Genomic DNA, 12,571 nt, shown 5'->3' on the forward strand with positions numbered 1-12,571 from the left:
CCCTGCCTGTCAGGCACCGAACAATGCCCCATTTTACAGTTTGTTTTTAACTCAGTTGTTACTTAGATGTCACTCTAAATAACTCAAACATTATTTTAAATTTATTCCTTGTTTTATTCTGTTCTGCACTGTAATCTCATTGTCCTCAGCCATGACAACTAATTAGATTGACTTTATGTCCCTAGAGTGGTGCTACACACAGGAGTGGTCTGTACACAATGTGACTGACAGGATGGGGCATGTGGAGGGGAGGGTTAGTGGTGTTGGTATTGATTAGTCTTACTACTTTAAGAATCGTAACTGTTTTTCAGTCTGGTAGTCCTGGCGTGGATGGGATCCTTTATTGTGTCACCTTTCCGTATACATGTCCTCATTGGCAGGCAGGGTCGGGCCAGTGAATCATTCGGCAGTTTTGTCTACCCATTGTAGAAACATTGGTGTACAGTACATTGCATGTTAGGATGTTCCCCACTGCACAGCTGAGGAAGGGTGTGCGTGTGTATGTGCACAGTCCAGCTCTCTTCCGTCGTTCTCATAAGAGGCTTTGTTGAGCTTTCCTGATTTGTGTAGACTGTTCTAGGACCACACAAGGTTGTGCGATATGTGCATTTGCAGGATTTTGAAACCGCTTGTGGTTCCCACTGCAATGCTGCCATGTAAAGAGGGGTGTGAGTGAAGCAAGTTATCCTGAAGTCAATAATTATTTCCTTTCTAACATCAAGGAAGTGGTTATTTGCCTGGATCCAGGCCTAGAGCTCTCCCACATCCCCTCTGCAGGCCTTCTCATTCTTAAAGGTGATGAGCCCACCATTCTTAAATCTCAAATTCAAGATATTCTTAAAAAGTCTATTCTCTAAAAGAAATTAAAGTGCAAAGCATTTCGCTGAGAGACAGTAATACTGGATCGGATTCTTTCACATGAAATCATATTAAAAATTCAAAATCAAATCTAATGGTACTGACTGCAATTACTGGAAGTTGGAAAATAGGAGATTTGAATACAGAAATAGAGTGATGACATCTCAAGAAAATGCATAGCAGAGGGGCATAAATAAGTAACTACCAATATTTGCATCTCTCAGTATTCATTTGATTTTATGTTTTTCTCAAGGTATTTATTTTCTAAGTGTTCTGCCTTCCTCACAAATACTTTGGATTACTGTCCTACAGAGTTCAGTACTGTCCTCCAAGTACTGAACTGTAATCAGCTTTCTGAAGACACACCAATGATCTGTATTTCTTGCTGCAACACTATTAGATCACAAGAATAATTATTACTTTTCTGAAATGAAACTTTGGAAATTAAGTGGGAAGATGCCCAGTTGAGATGAAGGATCATTCATCTTATTGAATAAGGGAGCTGAACACCAAGAAAATCTGCAGATGCTGGAAATCCAAGCAACACACAGAAAATGCTGGAGGCAGCCTGGCCTGCTGAATTCATCCAGCATTTTGAATAGTGGAGCTGGCTTGTTTCTCCTCCTCTTGCTTTCATTTTTGATATCTATTTTGTGGATATGATTGTTACCACTTTAGACTTCGACAGTTCATCAGTCACCTATTATTAAATTAATTTTCTAACATTTAATCTTCTCCTGAAAGCACATACCCTTTACTAACCTTGCCCAAAATGCATGAATCTTAATAATAAATGGTAGCTGTATGAAGAGGCAGTGGCTACACCCCCTCATGATAAGTCAGATTAGAAAAGGAAGAGTTTTCAAGGTTTTGCATTTCATTGACTCCAACCATGAAATAGTAGAAGTCTGATGACCTTCTTGTTCATTCTAAAATGAACTAGCACCTTATGTTTAAAACAAATGCCACAACTCTAGGAGCTAAGGAGGACAAACACATTCTCCTAGGCAACTTCAATGCCAATGTCATAAAAGGCACAAAACTCTGGAAGACTGAATGGCAAGGAAGGAGAGAGAAAGCCAACTCCAAGTATCCTTGTCCTGACAAAATGCCTGGAGCAGAGTCATGTCATAATCTGTTTCATAAGAGACAAGAACATGACATTATGGAAAGACACCTGATCTAGGCACTGACATCATGAGTAATCAAAGAAGTAAACCCACTGAGCTATGACAAAACCTTTTTCAATTTGTACTTTCTTTTTAAAGTCGCCTGTCAGATTCAAACTTTAAAAAGCAGTGAATAATAATGAAAAATAATGGTTTTATACTTACCATAGAGACTGCATGATCTACACTTAACTGATAAATATAAATTTATAAATCAAAATCCCTCATGTATGGCTAGAGCTAGTAATTGCACAGTAAACAAGGTTACATACTGTACAAAAGAACTTGATGACATTGTATTGTAATGTGCACAGATCCACAGTAACAGTCTTGGATAATTATCTACCTAAAAACACCACTATAAATATCATATTTTTGTCTGAACAAAGATAATATATCTGAAGTGTATGCAATGACTCCACTCATCAATATGATGAGAAATAGCAAGTTAATTTAGTTAGAAAAATGAAAAGCTTAACTTCAGCAGAGATGGAATTCCATCAAGTTTTATGAATGAAACCATTTAAATTGGATCTAATTTAAACAAATGCTTGACTAAGATATAAAATTCTAAGCACGTCCAATTTCAGGCTTTAATGCTTGAACAAACTTAAAATTCAAATATCACTATAATTGTATTTTTTAAACATAGGAAAATGAGACACTTTTCTGGGAAGGGCTAGGACACGGTGTTAACTTGACATAAAGACAGCAGGGAAACTCCAATATGTCATAGTTCCACTCCATCTCCATATGTCAAAGGCAATATATTCCAAAATATTCTTTACAATAATTTGATAAAAAAGAAATGACTTAAGATCTGAAAATAAACAGATTTGTTTTTTAAACTGAGCAAATTAATTCTGCTTTCTATACTTGATCCCAAATCAGCAGTATAATAATATATTCACATCACAGCTCATTGTCAATAATTACACATTCACTACTACACTATTCCTTGAAATCACTTTTAGTGGATTCCAAGGTCACAGGACAGGTCCAGAAGGTGCAGACGCCATGATCATATGGCATGGCACAGCCTGGAACAGGCATTGTTGATGTTGAATTCTGTGAGACATCTTAAAAAATCATCTACCCATCAAAAAAACATCCAGCAACATTGAATGATGCCAGATAGTAGGTAAGTTGTATGTTCAGTTCAGAGAGAATACCACCATATCTTCTATAATGTGCTAAGATTTTTATTCTGTGTATCAAAATTATAAGTGCCTTCAACATTACCATGAAAGAATTGTTTTTGAGTTTTACAAATATTTACAGCACTGTGTAACACGGTTCAAGTCTGGGGGGTTGGGTTTCCTTTCTTTTTTACACAAGTTAATCAGATCAGACCAAAGCACAGAATTCCAAAAGTACTATGTACAAACGCCATTAAAAAGTACAAGGAGACTGTTTGCTGTCAGTAGGTAGTTACAGCTAGTTACATGGCTGGCTCTGACAGCACAGCTCTATTTTCTCAGGAGTACCAGTCCCCTTGTGCACCCTTCCTACCAGTTAGGAAAAGGGTGTTTATTTATTCAGTACCAGTTTTTGCTGTGTATTGGAGACCACTTTTCACCACATTGGCTTAAAACTGAGTTGGATTGCTCCAAAAAAACAAGGATTAAAAAAACAAGTAAAGACTGTGGAAAGAATTTATAAATTAATGAGATTGAACAGATGTCCTGACAAGCATAAAATACTCTCACATCTTGAAGGGCAGCGTTAAGGAGCAGTGAAGCGCACTTAAGAATGAATGAAAGTACAAAGTCCGCATATGAAAATAAGATTTCTCTGAAAATGCATTTTGGCACAGGTAAAATTGTATGTTTTTTGTCATCTCAGCAAAGTTTGAATTCATGGTTCCAAGGTTTCAGCATTTCCCACCAGCTTTATTTCCCTTTTCAGCTTAAACTGTTCATCCCTCTTCTTTCAGCAACGGTCCGATAGATTCCTCAAAAGAAGATTTACAAAAGGAAAAAGTTGATCATTACTGTTGATGGTGGGGTTGAGAAGCATCCCATATCTGCCCTGCTGAAATAGGTAGCGATTTTAAGGTCCTGCCTTCCAAGTCCGTCAGAGGGGTCCAGGATGCTACCATGATAAGATCCATAACAATCTACTGCCATACAGTCACCAAGTCACTAATATAGTGCAATGGTAATCCCAATTCACTTAACAGGAATCGCCGAGAGTGCAGGATTACATAGAGGTGTTTCCACTCTGCCACTGGAGCCCACCAGTTCGCCCAGTACTGGAAACATTGTAAACACGTAGCTGCCCATTGTCCAAGTCGGGCCTTGCTTGGAAGAAGATTGGCAGTTGGCAGTGTAACGGAGTTCAAGATTAAAAGAGAGCAAACCAAATGCTCACACTGAAGCAATGACAATCATCAAATGAGGGGAGATGTTGGAGATGCTGGCAAGCAAATCTGGGGCTAGGCGGGATAGATGACTTTCAGAGAATTCACAGGGTGGGAATATTTGAAGAACGTAAGCAGGCTGTAAAGAGAAAAAAAATACAAAATCAGTTTATGTAGTTTTCAAAACATTAGTGGATTTCATGTAGAGTAATATTTATAAAGAAAGGTCATTTAAAATATTAACATAATTCCCTGTGAACCATTTTGATATATAAAAGGACCATAATAAGATTTAATTTTACTGGTGGGGGGAGTGAGGTTGTAAAAATCAGCTTCATTATGTCAAGAAGCTCGGAAACAAATCTCTTATAATTCATCAATATTAACTGTTTATAAATAGATCAGATTCCTCATTATTTCACCAACTGGAAATACAGCATGATCAGGGAGAAGGAAAAAAAAAACCAGCATATCCAGCAGGAGGGCAAATGACAGAAATGGCCTAGAAATAGTCAGATTCAACGTAGGGTTGGAAACACTAAAGTAAGGAATGAAAGAATGCTTTACCTTCCTGCTGCCAACCACTTTATCCTCAAGTACATGCTATTATTTCAAATCCCACTGAAAAATGCAATTATCTATTTCTTACAGCCCACTGGAAACTCCTATAATATTGTTCAGTTACATTCATTGGGGCAGCACAGTATTTCCCATTTCTGCAATGAAACTAATACAAAATAATACAAGACAAAGAAAATTTTGTCATACTCCTGAATGAATGACATTGCCAGCAACACACCCCATGCTTATTTGGCATTCCCACAAAGGAAAAAAAAACGCACACACAAAGAGCCATGAGGTAATGCTGCATCTCTATAAAACTCTGGTTAGACCAGAGTTCTGGTTGCCTCATGCCTCATATCAGAGGAAGGATATGGATGTCTTAGAGAGGGCGCAGAGGAGATTTACCAGGATGTTGCTGCCATTACAGAGCATGTCTCATGAGGAAAGATTGAACTGAGCCATAGTTTTTGTCTTTGGAGTAAAAGGTGATGAGAGGTCACTTGATAGAAGTGTATACAATGAATAGAGGCATAGATAGAGTGGAAAGCCAGCATCATTTTAGGAGAGTGGAGGAGACTAGGGGATGTCAGAAGTAAGTTTTTTTCCCCCAAAATTGAGTGGTAAGTGAACAGATGGTAGAGGCAGATATGTTAGGTACATTTAAATGACTATTAAATAGGTATAAGTTTGAAAGAAAAATGGATGACTACGTGGGAAGGAAGGGTTAGATTGATCTTAGAGTAGGTTAAAATGTTAGCACAACATTGTGGATTGTACTATGCTCTACTGTTCTATGTTCTCAATGAATTTCAGTTTGATAATCTACCTGATTCGAGCCAGGATTTGGAACATTGATAATTCCAGCAGCTTGTTTGAGCTGTAGATAGCTGATAAAACCAGCCTTCAGTGACTCTGTCTGACTCACTACCTCCTCCTGATCACGGCCACAAGGTAATGCTAATAGTAAGCAGTAATCAGTTTCCACCTGGAAAACAAAATTTGTGAATTAATTTTAAAACAACCAAGATTTCTTTCTTTGCAAGCACCATATTAAACTTACAATGTAAAAACAAAATTGCTGTTGAGGCATTTAATGCCCCATTAAGGCATTTTAAAGTCACTTACTGTCATTCTGCGTGCTACACCTTCTAGTTGTGTTGCTTCCAACCGCATGCGCTGAGCAATTCTGAGTGGAGGTCCACCCTCTGATGCTGGAAGCGATCGATGGGCCAGCACATTGTTGCCAGACACAAAATGTAGTTGTACTGCAGCTGTATCATTCTTAAGAGCTAGCAGACCCTGCCACACAATTGGGTATTTCTAAAGAGATAAACATTTCAAAATATAAATCACAGTTAACAATCCTTGAAAATTACTGCACTTCAGGAATATTAATCCCTTCTTGAAAAGCAGTTTAGTCTTTAAATTTGAGTTAGAAGCACATCATTTTTAATCATGGAAAAATGGTTAGGTGGAAGTATGAAACAAAGTGGACAAAGGTGTCAAAGTAATAACAGAGATAGAAATGGGAGAAATAAGTCATCACAAGACATCACCAGTATAAGTAAATAACTTCCACATTCAGTCTTAACATTTGTACATAGCTTGAAATATCATCTTATTAAATTTAAATCATCATGTTAGTAAATAAATCGAAGATAGTGATAAAGCTGATGCTTACAGTTAGAAGCTGCACCATGTCCACAGGTCTTTGTGAGCCTGATGACGTCTGTGGTTCCTGCTTCACAGTGGCTTGATGATCTGGCCTGGATATTACAGGTGACGGGGCTGCTCCTGGTGTTGAGGACTGTGTGGAAATAAACGATGACTGCTTTGGGGTTAGTGTTTGGTGAGGAGAGGGCAGTTCATGTTTGATTGGCAAAGACACTCCAGTTGGAGAAGGATAGGAAGTTGGATTAGCATCTGGTTGAACACGCTCTCTTTGTAGATGCTGCAGATGAGGTGAGTGCAGTTCCACCTGCCCAGACAGTCTGGTATCCTGGGATATTTGTGGAGTTTTACTTTTCTGTCCAGGATGGACATGTTCCCCTTCTGAAATACCCTATCAGAAATAGAAAGTTTTACAATCATGGAATTGAAAATATTTTTTTTTACTCATTCTTCCCACTGTTTTTATTAATGAATTAAGACAACCTCAGCAAAATTGCATAATAATTCTGCCTCCTCAATGATCTACAGTGACTTGTCATCTGGAAATTGTCTTTTCAGGCCTGCTTTTAATATTGAGAATCAGCTACCATCCCACAATATTTTAGAAAAGTTGAGCAGAAATCTTTCATGGGAAGGAAGAAATGATGTGACTTATTATGTAGAAATAGAACTATACTTTTTATAGATAATTCCAAAATCAGAGAAATCTCTCATTAATGGATAATATAATTTTGCAGTATCCTGAACTGAAATGATGGCTTTTGAAAGGATAGAAAATAACTCAATTAAAGATATAACTGAAGGATGGTAGTGGTGTGGAGAGAATTGAAGAAAAATATCTCATTGAGAAGAGATCTGAAATTTTCAAGGCCAGTAAATTCCTCAGTGGATCTTCCAACATAAGTGTTTACATATCAATCTGTAGTTGGAATAGGAAAGCTCAAAGCCGTGACGGAAGTTAATACGTTAGTCTTTGTTGGAGTCACAATAAGTTCTTGGTTGTTGTAATTGCTGAATATAGATTTTCCTTACATTGGGGATAAAACAGATCAGCAATGTCTCAGTTCATCATAAAAAAACTGAATATAGATAGAATAACAAATGTCCAGACATACAAAAGCCCTGTGCATACAACATGGGAGTAGTCAAAAAGACGCACAATGAACTTAATACTGATGACTACAATCAATTACAAGTGTCTTTTGAAAAAATGGGGACAGCATGAGTGCAAAGACTAAAAAAAAGTATGTGGTAAGTGAGCAGACTAATTTTCTTCTGAAGGTTATAGGAAGTTAGAGAGACAGATAAAACTAATCACCAAAAGCTTAGGAGTTGAAATCCATTAGATAGATAGTGCACTTCAGTTCAGATTTCACTGTCAGCCCAATTTCAAAGATAAATTTCAAGTCCGTGAGGCATCCTCAAGGAAAATAATTCAGTGACAAACACATACAAGAAAAAGTTAGTGAGCCCTTTGCAATTACCTGGTTTTCTGTACTAATTATTCACGAAATGTAGTCTGATCTTCATCTAAGTCACAATAATGGACAAACACAATCTGCTCAACTAACAACACACAAACAATTGTACCTCTTCTAATGAGTACACCATTTAAACAATCAGTCTAAAAAATTATGTGAACCTCTGGGGTAATGCCTTCTATAAAAGCTATTTGGAATCAAGTGTTCCAATCGATGAGATGAGATTGGAGGTGTGGGTTGTAGAGGTGCCCTGCCCTATAAAAAAGACACAGAGAAACAGGTTACTGACAGAGCCTGTGCTTCTCAAGAAAGATTTGTAGGTTTGTTTATGTGCACCATGCTTCGATAAAAACAACTTTTAGAGGACCTTAGACAAAGAATTGTAGAGATACATGAAGCTCGAAAAGGCTACAAAAGCATTTCTAAAGACCTGAGTGTTCAACAGTCCACATTAAGAGAAATTGTCAACAAATGGAGGAAATTCAGTACTGTTGCTACTCTCCCTAGGTGTGGGCATCCAGCTAAGATCACAAAATGCAATAATGAAGGAGGTGAAAAAGAACCCAAAGATAACAGCAAAAGACCTGCAGAAATCTCTAAAACTTGCTGAAGTCGCTGTTCATGTGTCTACTATAAGAAAAGCACTGAGCAAGAATGGTGTTCATTGAAGGGCACCATGAAGGAAACCAATGCTCTCCAAAAAAAAACACATCGCTGTATGTCTTAAGCTTGCAAAAGATTACCTGGGTGTTCCACAACATTTCTGGGACAATGTTCTGTGGACAGATGAGACAAAAGTTGAACTTTCTGGCAGAACTGTACACCGCTATGCTTGGAGGGAAAAGGGCACTGTACACCAACACCAAAATCTCATTCCAATTGTGAAGCATGGTGGAGGGAGCATCATGGCTTGGGGCTGCTTTGCTGCCTTGGTACCTGGACAGCTTGCAATCTTTGAGGGAACAATTAATTTAAAATTGTATCAAAACATTTTACAGGAGAATGTCAGGTTAGCGGTCCTTCACCTGAAGCTTACTAGAAGTTAAATGATGCAACAAGACAATGATCCGAAACACAAGAGTAAATCAACAACAGACACTATGGCATGACCTGAAGAGGGCTGTTCATGCAAAAGTATCCCAGAAACACTGAAGAATTGAAACTGGTTTGTTTGGCAGAATGGTCTAAAACTCCTCCTCACCATTGTGCAAGTCTGATGAACAGCTACAGGAAATATTTGGTGGAGGTTACTGCTGCTAAAGGAGGTTCTAACAGTTACTAAATACAATAGTTCACAGACTTTTTACAGGCTGGATTGTAAATGATTAAACGACGTCTTCAATAATGACATGAAAAGTACAATTGTTTGTGTGTTATTAGTTTAGGCAGATTGTGGTTGACTGTTACTGTGAATTAGATTAAGAACAGACCACATTTTATGAGTAATTAATGCAGAAAACCAGGTAATTGCAAAAGGTTCACAAACGTTTCCATGCAACTGTAAAAGGCAAATATGTAGGTGAAAAATAAAAAGCATTGACAATCTAAGTAAAACAATCAAAGTGCTATAGTAGGTAAATTTTGCAATGAACATACTCAAAAATGACAAAGAAACTGAACCTACAAATTTGACAACCATTAAAAATAAATTCAATCCAATATAAAACAGCAAAATTTACAACATTGTCATCAGCAGCAAAAGAAGGAAATCCCCAAGCTGCAATGTTTGGAAGTACAGGAAAATCACTTGACTTGAAACTTGCAGTGTCACAGGGATCAGAGCCATTACAAACTACATTAATGGCATAGATAATTAAACAATCAACTCTAGCCATCTAAGCCTACTGACAGTACAAAGATAGATGGAAAACTTGGCAAACAAACAACAAATGAACAAGGTGGAATGTAATTTGGGGAACAACAGAGAAACATTTTAGTACATAATTAGAAACCAATATATGTGGGCAATCCTTTGGACCAATGTCTCCGGATACAGAAAACAAACAGCCAATATGTGGCAAGTGACTAGAAAGCCAAAATAAATGATGTCATTGTCTCAAATGGGAAAAGAAAAAGAGGGTTTAGACTTATAAATGACAATAGTAAAAAATGCATTTGGAGTATAATGTGGACCTATGGTCATTCTTTTTTGGAGTTGTTATAGTAAATACTAACAAGTTTAATTTCCGAGGTGACAAGGAGGTTCAATTAATAGATATGAAGTGAAATGCCCTAAAACTCACTGGGATCAGAAGAATAAGTAACCGTCAGAATAGATTCGGAGAGGTCTTTTCCTTAGTACAGCATTCAGATGCTTAATCTTAGTCTGCTCATTTTCTCCACTTAAGAAACAATGTGAATCTTTAACATTTTCTACAATAGAAGGCTTGGTTGATCAGTCTCTGATTATATTTAATTATCAAATTTTCAAATCCAGTGCTGTATAAAAACTAAGGTAGATGTCTAAATGGTTGTCATATTGTCCTTTTTACAGAATACCTGCAAGTCAGATTATCACCTCACTTCAAAACTTAAGTATTTGAAAATGATACATTGTGGCGACCCATTTCCTGGCACATCCGAACCGGCTCACAATTAGCCAGCGTTCCGGCTAAGGGAGATAGCCTACGGGGATTTGCGAGCACAGAGCTTTGGAGCCTCTGCGCCACGGGGGGCAGGTTGAGGGAGGCTTAAAAGTGAGGCTGAGGATTTCGAATAAAGTTTTTCCTTCGACTGCAGTTACCGACCCCGTGTCGTAATTTTAGCGCTGCATGTAGCACACTGCTACAACATTGCACTTATTCAAGCAATATTTAGTTTAGCAGAACCGTCCTGGACTGACCATATCAAAAAATGTCAAGTTTATGCATTCAAACAATCTTACCAAACAGTAACTATTGCAAGGACAATGCTGCAAGGGAGGTCTGAGAAAGATGTACAAAAATACACTCAGAACTAATGAGAAGGGCTGTGGGATTGATGATTTGATGTGTGGAATAGCCACATAGATTAGATAATGTGGCACACAACCTGCAAGATTATAGAAAGATCATGATTTTCAGTAGGTGTCAAAGGAATCTATGCAAGGTCTGCCATCAAAAAGCTGTGCTACCAGTGTGACATATATGGTCTGCTTACGGATCATGATTCAGCCATGCATCATACCTGATAATCAACAGATGAAATTGTGTGTTAATATTCAGAGCAGAGATCAATAGATTGTTTAGACTCAAAGCGCATAAAGGGACTCAGCAAGGTAGCGAGTTTGAATGGACAATCAGTCACCGAACAACAAGGTAACTTGCCAGGCTTAATGGCCTACTCCTACTATTCTGTAGTTTTCTAAGAGGAACTAAAATCTCTCTGCAAGCTTTGAGTCAATTCCCTTCACCCATTGTCATAGGTGAAACATTTTCTGATTATTACATTGTTACTAATTGTGAAAGCATCTTACCACAAGTAGGCTGCTGTGTTTCTTATATTAAAAAAGCAATTATACTCATTTTAAGAATTATTGAAAAGAGATTTGTGATATCCAATGAATATGAAAAGTCTTACTGTCTTGCATATGTTTACAAAAATTGGGTGCAATCTTTTAATCTCAATTATAAGTGTGCATTCAAATAAAACATTTCTCTAAAGGAAAATGACCCAAGGGATATACACTCAGTGGTCACTATTATCAGATACACATGCTCATTGATTCACACGTTCAATCAAGCAATCATGTAGCAGCAACTCAATATATAAAAGCATGCAGATGTGGTCAAGAAGTTCAGTTGTTGTTTAGACCAAACATCAGAATGAGGAAGAAATATGATCTAAGTGGCTTTGACCTTAGAATAATTGTTGGTGCCAGACAGGGTGGCTTGAATATCTCAGGAATTGTTGATCTCCTGGGATTTTCACGCACAACAGTCTCTAGAGATGACAGAAAATGGTGCGCAAAACAGAAAACATGCAATTCTGAGGGTGAAAATGCCTTGTTAATTAATGAGGTCAGAGGAATGGCCAGACAGGTTCAAGCTGACAGTAACTCAAATAACCACACGTTATAACTCTGGTGTGCAGAAGGGCAACTCTGAATGCACATGTTGAACACTGCAGTGGAGGGGCTACAGCAGCAGAAGACCATGAATATACATTCAGTAGCCACTTTAATAGGTAATAAAGTGGACAGAGTTTATGTAAACAAATCTTTGAAGTGGCAACATGATTTGTGAAAACAGCTAAAATAAAGGATCCTTGATTTTATAAATAACATGTATCATACCTTCAACTTGGCAAAATACCCCAAGATAATTCATAGCAGCATTATCAAACAAACTTCAGTAACAAGCCATAAAAGGAGATAATTAGGTTAAGTAAATTTTTATATGTAACTTGGAGGTAAGAGAGCATAGAGGCAGAAATACTTGGGAAGGGAGTTCCAAAGCTTAAGGTAGAGGTAGTTAAAGACTCATCAA

The 12,571-nt window shown here is 37.6% G+C and overlaps 1 protein-coding gene across 3 annotated transcripts in view; it reads right to left on the bottom strand.

Moving 5' to 3' along the window:
- Positions 1–3,159: 3,159 nt before the first annotated feature.
- spen (spen family transcriptional repressor) overlaps positions 3,160–12,571 on the bottom strand; it is a 91,744-nt gene continuing 82,332 nt past the window's right edge. For all 3 annotated transcript variants that reach the window (XM_059951920.1, XM_059951919.1, XM_059951918.1), the window contains exons 12-15: positions 6,635–7,015; positions 6,079–6,273; positions 5,780–5,938; positions 3,160–4,528 (exon numbers count right to left, since the gene is read on the bottom strand). In XM_059951920.1, coding sequence (XP_059807903.1) covers positions 4,397–4,528; positions 5,780–5,938; positions 6,079–6,273; positions 6,635–7,015 — 867 coding nt within the window. In that variant the 3' untranslated portion in view covers positions 3,160–4,396. The remainder of the gene's footprint in view (positions 4,529–5,779; positions 5,939–6,078; positions 6,274–6,634; positions 7,016–12,571) is intronic.

This window comes from Hypanus sabinus, chromosome 27 (assembly GCF_030144855.1).
Source record: "Hypanus sabinus isolate sHypSab1 chromosome 27, sHypSab1.hap1, whole genome shotgun sequence".
NCBI classification, from domain to species: Eukaryota; Metazoa; Chordata; class Chondrichthyes; order Myliobatiformes; family Dasyatidae; genus Hypanus; species Hypanus sabinus.